The sequence below is a fragment of the Branchiostoma floridae genome, chromosome 3, assembly GCF_000003815.2.
Source record: "Branchiostoma floridae strain S238N-H82 chromosome 3, Bfl_VNyyK, whole genome shotgun sequence".
Lineage (NCBI taxonomy): Eukaryota > Metazoa > Chordata > Leptocardii > Amphioxiformes > Branchiostomatidae > Branchiostoma > Branchiostoma floridae.
The window spans coordinates 20,168,386-20,180,580 of record NC_049981.1 but is presented as its reverse complement, the minus strand read 5'-3'; the positions used below and the strand labels follow the sequence as shown (position 1 = coordinate 20,180,580).

At 40.3% G+C, this 12,195-nt stretch overlaps 4 protein-coding genes across 5 annotated transcripts in view; 2 read left to right on the top strand and 2 right to left on the bottom strand.

Moving 5' to 3' along the window:
- LOC118410983 (CCR4-NOT transcription complex subunit 6-like) overlaps positions 1-1,160 on the bottom strand; it is a 24,736-nt gene extending 23,576 nt beyond the window's left edge. For both annotated transcript variants that reach the window (XM_035812972.1, XM_035812973.1), the window contains exon 1: positions 994-1,160. The gene's annotated coding sequence lies outside the window, so the exon portion shown is untranslated. The remainder of the gene's footprint in view (positions 1-993) is intronic.
- Positions 1,161-1,366: 206 nt separating this feature from the next.
- On the top strand, positions 1,367-9,106 carry LOC118410987 (39S ribosomal protein L1, mitochondrial-like). Its single transcript, XM_035812978.1, has 5 exons — positions 1,367-1,661; positions 5,840-5,948; positions 6,557-6,661; positions 8,463-8,595; positions 8,987-9,106. The coding sequence occupies exons 1-5, from the start codon at positions 1,622-1,624 to the stop codon at positions 9,089-9,091; spliced, it is 492 nt and encodes a 163-aa protein (XP_035668871.1). The 5' UTR covers positions 1,367-1,621; the 3' UTR covers positions 9,092-9,106.
- Positions 9,107-10,018: 912 nt separating this feature from the next.
- On the top strand, positions 10,019-11,752 carry LOC118410989 (39S ribosomal protein L1, mitochondrial-like). Its single transcript, XM_035812981.1, has 4 exons — positions 10,019-10,178; positions 10,412-10,539; positions 11,017-11,098; positions 11,389-11,752. Exons 2-4 carry the CDS (start codon positions 10,438-10,440, stop codon positions 11,496-11,498), a joined length of 294 nt encoding a protein of 97 aa, XP_035668874.1. The 5' UTR covers positions 10,019-10,178; positions 10,412-10,437; the 3' UTR covers positions 11,499-11,752.
- Positions 11,753-12,095: 343 nt separating this feature from the next.
- The window catches only part of LOC118410986 (dnaJ homolog subfamily C member 12-like), a gene marked incomplete in the record, with an annotated part of 6,046 nt that continues 5,946 nt past the window's right edge, over positions 12,096-12,195 (bottom strand). Inside the window, 1 exon segment of the mRNA XM_035812977.1 lies at positions 12,096-12,195.

Genomic DNA, 12,195 nt, shown 5'->3' with positions numbered 1-12,195 from the left:
GTGCAATAAGGCTTGTGCATGCAAGATATGGCTTGAATTAAAGTTCAAATCTGGCAATTCCCTTCTTTGCCTTGGTAGAATAGTGCCAGTACGATCTTTAAAGTTTAATGGTAAAACATATGGAAAATAGACTCTTTGATAATGTTGGTATTAACATCTGTACACAGATTCAAACAAAACATGTACATATTAGCAATAATGTTTGCCTTGTAATACATACAGCAGTTTCAAATCAGATGTTCGTGAGTGTTGAAGCGTGTCCTCAATTCTACATAATATAACATTAACTTCCTGCATTTGCTTATGTTTTTTCCATACATTTCTAAAATCTGTGCATCTGTCTCTATACCACTGTGCTATCTGTCATTCTACAGTATAATTTGGCCCTAAATTATACACAAGATGAACTATGAAAGGGGTCACCACTAAAATTTATGAACAAAATTGGTCCCCACATTCAAGTACTGTCACCTAAACATGACCTACGAGGGGATAAGCCTCCAACTCACCTTTGTCCGAGGAAGAAAAAGGAAAGAAAGCCTCTCTATATATTTTGTAAGCTGTGAAATTTTATCCGAATGCACACGAGTGTGAAATTCAAATGCCGTTTGGTTTAACAAAGGCGGGCTAGCTACAACAGACAAAACACTGGGAGGGAAAATTTGCTCAGAAAAGACCCCTGAGACAATAGAAAATACGGCAGCTTCAGCTCTAGACCACCAGATCGGCCACCAGAATAACACAGACGGACAAAATGTGGCCCACGTATACAAAGAAACTGTGGAATATATCAAGAGAATTGAGAAAACGGGGCGAATTGTGCATGAGGAAGGGGAAAATGTCAGAGATCCCCCACACAAAACCCTTGGGTCAAGCTGTGTTGGCGAGAGGATCTGCTTGACGTACCCACAAGGATTTCACCTGGACGCTCTAAAACCGAACGATTGTACACAAATACAATGATCTATCGAATCTACGTTTCCTGTACTTTACCTGTGTGTATATCTTGTCATCTCACGGGCACAAAAATATAGAGAAAATCAGCGCTGAAGCCAGTGCACAAATCCGCGACAAAACCTGTGAACCAACATGGCTGCCACTGAGATGCGAAGCTCCGAAATTCATTATAAGCTCGATGTGTGATTGGCCAATTCTGGACGCAACTATTCTGGAGGGGTGACAAACAAAATTACTGTCTCTATCAAACAACGTAAAGATGCATATGTAAAAAGTGTAAACAAGTAAAATGATTTTCAAGTATCTGTAAGTTTTAACTGTGGCTTCAATGTAACATAACTAGTATTCATTTATGTCAAATGTCTAACAAAATGTCCATCTCCCCCTATGATGTGACGTATGATATTCTGGCAATTTTTGTGTGATGACAACAGCGAAAAAAATCTCACAAAGAAACACAGTATTTTTTGTGCTTTGGTGATATCTCGGCTCCGAGGCACACCGATATCTGCCAAATCAGTACAGCTGCCTGTTACATGATGATACTCTAACTTTGGGGACATTTTAAAGACACAGTAGGACAAAATCATCTCTTGCTGCACGAGGTAGACTTCGGAAATAGTCGGAAACCCTTAATTATCATTCGGGAATTTCCGGATCCAAGATGGCTGCGCCCTGTCGAAATGCTCGCGCCTTAGTGACCTGTGAGTGAAAATATACAAATTTCACCTGATAAATTTGACTGTTGGATATTCTTAGATTGCAGACTTATTTCATAGAGATTGTAGATGTAGCTACCAGACTTGTTCATGCCAGAATTGTTACACAGACAAAGAAACCATGCGATCATCATGGGATAACGTTAAACAGATAACCAATAATTTTTTTTTTTTTTAGGAAGAATTTGCTGTTGAACGGCTGTTGTTTCACTAGCAACCTATAGAACTGTGCCTAAAATTTTTGAGGATCGCTTCAACTCTTAAAAGCTCCTTGCCCAAAATTATGTTAGTAGTACAAAACTACCGAGGTCACGGGTAAATTTCTCATCACTCGGTATCCAGTGATGAAGTCGCGTCGTCACTGGCTTACCAGTGGGGAATATTTATCGTCACTAGTTTTCCAGGGGTCAGCCTTTTTACCGGAAAACAGAGGAAAACACAGTTAAACACCGGAAAACACATGAAGGAGTGTATAACCTACTGAAATACAGTATGTTTTGATGAGTAAACATGACAGGTCGCTATGTTTTGCCACAGAATAATCAACATATGGCCCTGGAATGAAGAAATCGTCAGAAAATGCATGAGACGACGGGTCGGACCGCCGCCGCCACCCGGCGGCCATGTTTGTTTTCATTGCAGAATACATGTTTGTTTAGCGGCACCCCCACCTAACTCCTTCTGCTTTTCCCCCTACCCGTTCACCTTTTCCCCGGACTTCCTCTTAACCCCCGCTGTACTTCATCTGTGCCCCCGTCATTCCTCTTTACCCCCGGAGTAATTCCGCTTTTCCCCCGCCCTTTTCCTTTTCCCCCAATGTCCGCCGTCAACCCAAATTGCACGTAGTCGACACGAAAATCGTTCGGAAAGTAACAACAACGGTTGCGCCTCGGAACATGAAATAGCCTATGCTCTAGTACACATTCTGGGCCACCTTTCTGCCAAGTGGCGTTTCACAACTCCTTCCCAGTCTAAACTGAAAAAGCATGTCCCATCAGCAGCGCGTAGTTTGTGGTGCTCCACGTAAATAAATGCAACTAGTGGTGGCTGGGTTTTGCAGCGTTTCAGAAAATCATTAGGCTTGGCTACAAGATCAGAATCTTATAATTCTTATAAATGCAATGGTGAAGTGATGGTATCAATATAGTATGGGAATGAGGTACAAAGCGAGTACAGAATCAATTCAAAAGACAGGCAGAGAATGCGTACACTAAGCGTCGGAATCGTTCCATGCGCATAGAACGATTCCGACGCTTATTGTACGCATTCTCTGCCTGTGCATACATGTAGCTATATATATAGCATTTCAAGTTTTCACTTGATGTAAATCTTCATAAAATGTGGGCTGTGGCGTCTTTAATACGTCACGTCACGTATGCTTTGGTTTCAGTACTGTGTGTTTGTATTTGTGTTTGTGAACAGTGTAACTCAAGGAAGGGTGGTTGGATCTTTGATATATGGCATGCAGAACGTGTACGAACACAGTCGAAATGCAGCAGGGCGTACAATACATGCGAGTAGCAAGAAATGTATGAAGTACTGTAAATGGACACATGGCGAGTTTGTGAAAAAAAAATAAAAGGTATATTATGAAATGCACTCTGTCGTTACTTAGCATTCAAGTCACAGTGAGATAAAAAATAGTTGGGTCCTACTATGCTGGTCGGGCTGAGACGCCTATTCACGGGTGCGATCCTGCTCCTCGGATCGACACGGGGACTTTTACCTGCGTTGTTTCCAACCTGGGTCGGTGTGTCCCTCTTTTAACAGAACGACCTGTAGACTCCCGGGGTAACCTTATCAATGCCGAACTTAGCGAGTCGCCCGATCGTCATAGCACACACAGCGCGCCGGCCTCAGGCGATCCACCACGCAGCCTCCAGGAAGTAGTAGTGGAGCGCCACAAACTACGCGCTGCTGACGGCACATGGCTTTTCAGATCAGACTGGAAGGAGTTGTGAAACGCCACTTGGCAGAAAGGTGGCCCAGTATGTGTACTAGAGCATAGGCTAGTTCATGTTCCGTGGCGCAACCGTTATTGTTACTTTCCGAACGATTTTCGTGTCGACTACGTGCAATTCGGGTTGACGGCGGCCATTGGGGGAAAAGGAAAAGGGCGGGGGAAAAGCGGAATTACTCCGGGGGTAAAGAGGAATGACGGGGGAAAAGGTGAACGGGTAGGGGGAAAAGCAGAAGGAGTTAGGTGGGGGTGAGCGGGGTCTGATACTTTCACAACAAGACAGCTGATACCTACCGAACTTCAGTGCAAAAATCTGTTATATATTGGCATAAGTATAATATATATGAATCTACTCGGATTGTGATAGAATCTGTTTTCTGTATTTCTTAATAAAGCTTGCTTCTTCTACGGTCAACGTTACATAATTTTGCACAATCAGCACGTCCAGTCCGCCGGGTGGTGGCGGCGGTCCGGCCCGTAGTATCAAGCATTTTCTGACGATTTCTTCATTCCAGGGCCATATGTAGATTATTCTGTGGCAAAACATAGCGACCTGTCATGTTTACTCATCAAAACATACTGTATTTCAGTAGATTATACACTCCTTCATGTGTTTTCCGGTGTTTAACTGTGTTTTCCTCTGTTTTCCGGTAAAAAGGCTGACCGGTTTTCCAGTGATGAGGAAACTTCAGCTGGTAAACCAGTGACGACAAATATTCAGTTTACTGAAGAAAAAGGAATCATCGTTTCAGTTGAGGGGATTTCAAAGTTAGCACTTAAAGTTATACTAACGTCGCCTCTGCAAGTCCTCACACTCCCGGACCAAATCTAACAGTAACACGGCTATGGCGACATGTGAATTAGGGTGTTTTTGTTGCACATCGAACTCAGCACTGGAACATTCTAGTGCTATTAGAACGTGGTCACTGGGAGCCCAGTGCCGAAATAATTTCATCACTCGGTGTCTAGTGCCGAAGAGTCACTGATCGCTGGAAAACCCAGTGAGGAACCGGTGACCTTGATGGTTCCGCACTCGGTGCCCAGTGACGAATGACGTTCATCGCTGGGCCCCGAGTGACGAGCGGAGTTCATCACTGGGTCCCGAGTCATCACTGGAACAAAGTAATTCATCACTAGGAAACCAGTGACGAACTTTCTTCGTCACTGGGCGTCCAGTGATGACGCCATTTTGAATATATTTTCGCCACTGGAAGCCCAGTGAGGAACCCGTGACCCGCGTAGCCTTGCGTTAGTAGTAGCAAGGAGCTTTTATTGAGCAAAGAGCTTTTATATCAATATCTGATATGTAGGATGTTAGATTCATATTCATAACCCAGAGATTCTGGGTTTGAATCCGTTGATGTGTCACTGATCTTGTGCCCTTGGGAAAGGCACTTAACAACTTTCCTCGCGTCACTCAGGTGAAAATAAGTACATTGTACATAGCTTCAGTTAGGCAGCCGTTCAGATAGGACATTAAATGGAGGTCCTGTACTCATGGAAAGCCACACCTCAAGCACGTCAAAGAACCCACCGCACTTATTGAAAAGAATAGGGGCCTTCCCGGTGTGAGTGGTTCAAAATTTACTCCTTTTGCCACACATGGGGCAATTTTTGTCGTATTGAGGTCACCTAAATTAGCGCCGAATGGCAGTCGCTTCAGACCCTTTCGATGTAGCCCAGTCTATTGTTATCTCCTCACAATTCAGCCCCTGGCTGTGATGGTCCACCAAATGAAAAAATAAAAAATAAAACTCTAAACAGGGCTCGAAATACTGGGTGCAGGTGCACCCAAAATTGGAGCTGTGCACCCAATTATTTTCTGTGGGTGCACAGGGTGCACCCAAATATTTTCTTAGGTTTATGTATGTAAAGATATCAAAGTATACTAGTATACATCATATTCTTGACATCTAAGTGTTAGAAAGATAATAAAAATGTCTGTCATTGTACTTGTTTAAGAATTTGATAGCTTGTAAGTAAGTTTTACTATTAGGTTATTACTTAAATTTAAGTGGTGTACCAAAAAATTGTTTGGTGCACCCAATTTTTTAAACTGGGTGCACCAGTGCACCTAATCCCTAAAATGAATGTCGAGCCCTGCAAAAGCAAGCTGGCTGCTGGTGGAATTCATCACCTACCTACGCTTTAACACATTATGTGATGCAATACAAGAACCAATTGTTCCCTTCCTCACTGACAGGTATACTTAGATGTTCATCATGTCACATCAGAAGCCACTGGGAAGCAGCAAGACAGCCATGTGCTTTTTTATTACAGCAAAGAACGATGACACCTTACAGGAAATATAGGTAAGTCAGCATGGCATGGACTACATGTATTCGCATGGTAGTGCCCTTTCTCTTTCATGCCAGGGTGTCTTCAACTTTATTTTATGTTATTATATATTTGCTTATTTTGCTGCTTTGTACAATTTACAGTATGGTTGAAAAAAGCAGCCAAAAATTGATGCACATAAAGATAACATCCATACAATCAAATTAACATGGCCTTACTATTTAAATGGCTTTGCATGTGATGTATTGTTATATTTCCATTGGCCCTAGATACACATGGATATACTAGTAGCAAGCTTCTGTATGTCTGTTGATTATAATTTTGTCAGTTTGATAAAGCAGTATATAGTTAAAACCTGATGAATGTTATATAGCAATTATGATGATGACAATGATGATGAATGTAAGACACTCAGCTCAGGTAAATGTTATTTGTTACAGATTGAATCAACACAATAAGTAATAAAATGATACTGATGAAGATGATGAATAAATACAAAATACAACAGAAAAAAAAGTATATTTGCATACAGATATGGTAATTTCTAGCATCTGTTTTCGGTCCAGTTGTTTTGATGTATTTTATAATGATGCTAATGAAAGATATTTTCGTCACATGCCAGCACACCATCCATCCAACAAGTAACAGATGCAGAAGAGGAACAAAGACCTCTGAAGCCTCCAAATAAGGTCGCTTGGTATCCCACAGATGATGTTTACCATATAAGGTATGTGTGCACTCTTCTTCATCTCTCCAAGGGGGCATTTCACTAGTCTAGTTTGTCATGAAGGATGTCTTGTTTACAGTCTGAAGGTGTATTATGAAAGATAAAAGTAGCTCCGTGTACATTTTGTACTATCAATCTTTATTTTGAAATGAGAGTTATCTGGTGCAGACTATCTTTTTCTTTAGTCAGCTTAATTGAAAATAGCAATGAGTACTCACAGCCCCACTGTTGGTTTCACCTCAGAATATCAATGAAACAATATATAAGTTGTCAAGCGCTCACATCGTCATATTTAGATGCAAGTTGAGCTGCGATGTCAGCACACACTCTTCAGGATTTCAATAAGTATGCGTCTTATAAGACCAACCTTGTATTTTATCATCAAGAAAAATTCTGGTCTCTCAGCTACAATTTCAGTTTTTATCTTCAACTTGTAGGCCAGTGTTTAGAGTCTTGGCATAATGTCAGATACAAGGCTTTGGATTTAGATAGTGCCATATAGAAAGGAGACTTTGGCCCCCTGCCACACAGATGTGTGTGTCTCAGGTCTGTGGGAGTTTTAGTTGTTAGTGAGGTACCGAAATCCATCATGAGATCAGTGATGACATCTCTGGCAGCATCCTGCAGGGAAAAAGCATGGATTATACAAGGTTTAGCATGCTTTTAACCAGCTTACCATCACAAATCTGCAGAATCTGATTTCAGGAATCCACTGATGGAAGGATCATTGTGTTTGGGGCAATATCTGTGTTGTAATTATACAGTTATAAATGATGTACAGCATGTAATCACATGACTACATAAAGATACAACAAGAGCAGGTCTGATTGCATTGTTGTTTTCTTTGTTAAATGTTACTGACTATAGTGATCTATAATTTTCAAGATGGTTTACTACTGCATAGCAAGTAGGAATAATTTTTAAAAAGACAAATTGATGCAGCAATATAATAAGTAGCTCAGAGATAACAAATAACTATTTGTATGAAAAGTAAAATTGTAAGTCATAACTTTCAATACAGGATCCTAAAATCCGAGTCATGGATTAGTGCTAATTCCCAGGAAGGCTGAAGCTTGAAACACAGGAAACTTGCTCCTTTCCAAAATGTCACCTCGTTCTTTTAGGCAGGAGATCTTTGCAAAAATAGGAAAAGTGACTTGAATGCTATGAAGACATAACCACTGTAAAGAAAAGTAAACTGAAGTTGTCCGACAAAGTTTCACAGTCAATGGAACTAGCCAAAACTGCCGTTCAAGAAACCATCAAAGAAAGAAGAAAGAATGGACTGGCAGGATACTGAGTGAAACAAAAGAAGAATAAAAAACGAGAAGAGGGGGAAAATTGTTGCCAGAGCTTCTGTTTATTGAAACTAAGGGATAGATAAGAGATGACAGACGTAAAGTTTTGAACACTATAGTGCATCACTTTTGCATATGATATGAATGGTATGCAGGGTTCTAGCTAGTGCATTTTAGCGTAGTGGGCCACTACGCTAAAATTTGTGACCCCTACGCTAAAATAAGGGCCACTACGCTAATTTTTAACTAGTGTAGTGGTGCTTTGCAGTCATTTGCTTGTTCAACAATGACTAATCAATGTCTGAACAATGAAAAATGATGATATGCCACTAAATACTGACCCCAAAATCCTAACTTTTAACTCTACGTCTTCAAATCTCACCATGGAAGGACCAAGATCCCCCTTCTACACCAATCTCCTGATTGGTCGCTTCGCTACCATGCCATTCCCACTACGCTAAAATAAAATCCTGGCTAGAACCCTTGTATGATTTCTTTTGCAGGTATTATCCCTGGAACCCCATCCCATTGGAGGAATGTTTTCAACAGATGAGGAGAGCTGCAGAGCTGGAGTTCAGGAAACCTGACATCTGGGTACAGATCAGTCTACAGCTGGACATGAAGCTGGAGAAAAAGGTGAGAATAATCTTATTTCTATCCCCTCTAGGGAGAAATGGAAATACCATTTTCTTACCTTAGTCATCCAGTCTGTTTTTCTTCTTGTCTTTAAATGTTCCTCTGTTCTTTGAGTCTAATGTTCATACTGGGAGTTACTTCAGAGATTGTCTGAAGATATTTACATGTCTGTAAGTATCTGAAGGACATTTTGCCTGCTTGAAGTACAGTTCACATGTTGGCAAATATACAAACAAGATACATGTAGTTGCAATGTCACATGGATATGCTGTACACATTTTTATAAAAAAGAGGAAGAAGCAGAAATGTCTAAGGGGAAATGGACGAAATCCAAGCTGATCTACAGGTATATTTCATAGGACTGAAAAGTTTTTACCTGTTCTCTTTACAGAAAAAGGTGGAGCCATTTGTGGGTAGTGTCCACCTTCCCCACACCATTACTGAACCAAAGAAGATACTAGTGTTTGCAACAGTGAGTACTGGTGTTTCAACTTGAAGTTTGTTTAATGGACTTGTTCTGTTAAGTTTAAGTGGCCTTGTGGTTTGGGTTGTTGACTCAAATCCCTAGCAGACTCTAGTGTTGTGCAATTGGGAAAGGCACTGAACACCTATTTCTCTACTCAACTCAGGTGAAAATGAACACCTAGGTTCAATTAGGGATGTCCTGTCATTAGATAGGATGTAAAGCCGGAAGCCACAAGTTACAGATTCCACAACACTTATCAAAAATGGTGTGAGTGGATCAAACCGTACAGTCCAGTCTCATGCAGCTTGTACATAATTTACAAAACTGGTGTTTCACCTTTTAAGGTTTATCATGCAAAACAAATCATGAATACAGCAGAAGCTTCAATGTACAGCCATGAATTTTGCAAAATTAGAGTCTGAAATAGTCTCTTTCATTAAAAACATACGTGTTTCCATTACATATTGCAATGTTATGGCTTGTTGTTGTCTTTAAAGATACAACATCGGCTTAAGGCCACACCAATTTAATTTCTTGGTTCACGGATTTTTTCATAAAAAATATGGAGCGAGAGGGCGAAATAAAAATAAAAATTGTAAAATGGTTGGGGTAAAGGTAACGGCTAATCCAAAACATAAAGAAAAACAGTTTTCAGCTTGAAAAAATCTGGTACTTTTGTTTGAGTTTTTGAATTTGCCCTTACATATTTAGAAACAGTATCATTAAGTACATTTCAGTCAAACAATTGAAAATTTGAAGCTTACTAAAATTTATACTTGTAAAGTTTAAACTTTGAAGAAGAAATGCACCATAAGTTTCAGTCAAGCACGTCGACCTTTGTCAGATGTACAATTCGCTTACCAAAATTTGATTGCAATTTCTTGATTTATTTCTACCAAGAAAAATATATTGCAGTATGTTAAAAGACAAAAATACAGTATCATTATACACCAGGTTCAAGAAATATTAAGGTATTCAACAAATGCATCTGTATTCTCTTTACAGATCCTTCAAGACAAAGTTGACTTTGACTACTGTGTGTCAGTCCCCTCTCTCATCCCTGACCTACAAGTCCTTAAGAAGAAGCTTCAGAAGAAATTTCCTAAGAAAAAGAGAGGTATGTCATGCTAGAAACATTGCAGCATCAGAATAAGTTACTGGGATCAGTATCATATTTGTTCTTCTCATTAATGTATTTGTTTGTTTCTCTGTTTGAATCTTTGTTTATTCATGAGCAGCTGAAATTATTAAAGTAGTATTAATAATAATCTCTAAACATTGACTGAGTAGAGAGGTAGCTTTATGCAGTGTGAAGTTCCTGTGTAAGTCGTGTGTGTCTGTGTGTTGCAGACACAGTTGGACATGACATCCCCTTCATGGTGGACTTGTGGAGCAGAGGTCAGAAATACTCTGCCCTGACCTACCCTAACAAACCTACACAGGAGGGGAAGGGTCATGTCAATGTCATCATCGGGAGGGTGAGTAGGGTGCTCTCAGCAGTCATGTTTTTCTTTCCATAATCATACATCCGTAATGCTGCTATTTATGTCAATAAGTCTAAAAAAAGTTTGCACAACAGAAAGTTGTTGTGGCGTCAAATGGCCTAGTGGCCAGTTTAGTGGACACAAGATGGAGAGGTCACAGGTTCGTTTCCTGGCTAGAACTTGTGTCCTTGGGAAAGCCACTTTACAGGACTTTCCTCACTCCACCCAGGTGTAAGATGGGTACCTGTCTTCAGTTGGGGAGGTGAAAGATAGTGCAAGGACGTCCTAGGATAGTGGAACGAGAGGGAAGGGCTCTGCTTCCAATACCGTGCCCTAGGTATGTGTGGTTAACAAACCACTGACCCTATGGCATGAAAAAAAAACTATGGGACTACCTTTACACATTTTACAGAAAAGGGAGTGAAGTCAGCCATTTCTGATTGTCTTCTTTTGTCTTGTTTTTTTTTACAGCTGGATATGACAGATCAGCAACTGACTGAGAACATTGACTGTATGATCAAGGCTGTCTGCACACACAAACCCCTCCACTTTGGTATGTTCCCTAAAGTCTGTATTCAGTTGATGCCATTGTGTTACTGTAATGCAATCTTTTCCTCCTTCCTGTTGAAAATTTTTGACAAAATTTATTGTGTCTCTGATGAGTGATTCAAGGTTAGATCAAAAGCATCATTTTTATAGAAAGATACTTTCATTTAGCTTGGATGTCCATGTATTTGATGGTTTTTTAACCCATCAGTTGTTCTAGATAATAGTCATCTTCGGTATTTCATGATATGCAAATGGCCAAAGCTGCTGTTTACTCATAATCTTCTTTCTCTACAGGCTCATTTGTGACCAGAGCTTTGGTACATGCAAAAGGGACCCCAGCATACAAGTTCCAGGTGGAACCTTTCCTTCCTGCAGAGCCAAAAGATGATAATGAGTTTGAGTAGCAACTGGAATTTAAATCATATGTAGTTGACCAGCTAGAAGGGGCATATACAGCTGATAACATTATTGTACTTCACAGCTCTGAGGGAATGCTAATTCCCAAATTAACGGATTATGGGTACAGGTACTTGTTTTGTTACCTGTGTGTACAAATACACAAACAATGATTTTGTCCTATGATCTGGTGATGAAGAACAGTGGAGAAATAAAAGCTATCAGGCCATGCACACATCACAAGAGTTGTGTGGATTTTCAAGTTGGACAGTAGTCATTCTTTCAGCAGTGAAAATCTCAACCCTACAGACAACCTCAGTACATTCTGAATGTATCTATGTTTGCTATAATCTAGGAAATATCAAACACTACCTTCATCTCAGAAGAACTAGCTATCATGTAGAGTACTGTAAATGCAGACTTGTTTGTGGTGGTTTTATGTTTGTGGTTCGGGCAGCACAAAACCGCCGGGTGCAAGCCTTTATTAGCTTTGTTCCATTTTCTTGGTTGCTTTTGTATACATACAGAAGCAACCAAGTGAGCAGACTTAGTATGAGCTCAGTGAAAGAAAAATTATATGAAAGGCAGGACAGTGCACAATAGAATACAAACATGAACACTACTAGTATTTTATTAGCAGCATAACTTGGCCAAACACTCTGACAGTACTGATGGCTGTCAAGGGATGTCAAGACAAATATTACT

Coding starts and splice junctions, on each gene's coding strand:
- LOC118410987 (XM_035812978.1), top strand. CDS start 1,622: ATGGCTGCGCCCTGTCGAAATGCTCGCGCCTTAGTGACCT. Junction 1,662..5,839: donor TGCTCGCGCCTTAGTGACCT/GTGAGTGAAAAT, acceptor CCTCACTGACAG/GTATACTTAGATGTTCATCA. Junction 5,949..6,556: donor ACACCTTACAGGAAATATAG/GTAAGTCAGCAT, acceptor GTCACATGCCAG/CACACCATCCATCCAACAAG.
- LOC118410989 (XM_035812981.1), top strand. CDS start 10,438: ATGGTGGACTTGTGGAGCAGAGGTCAGAAATACTCTGCCCTGACCTAC. Junction 10,540..11,016: donor TCAATGTCATCATCGGGAGG/GTGAGTAGGGTG, acceptor TTTTTTTTACAG/CTGGATATGACAGATCAGCA. Junction 11,099..11,388: donor ACACAAACCCCTCCACTTTG/GTATGTTCCCTA, acceptor CTTTCTCTACAG/GCTCATTTGTGACCAGAGCT.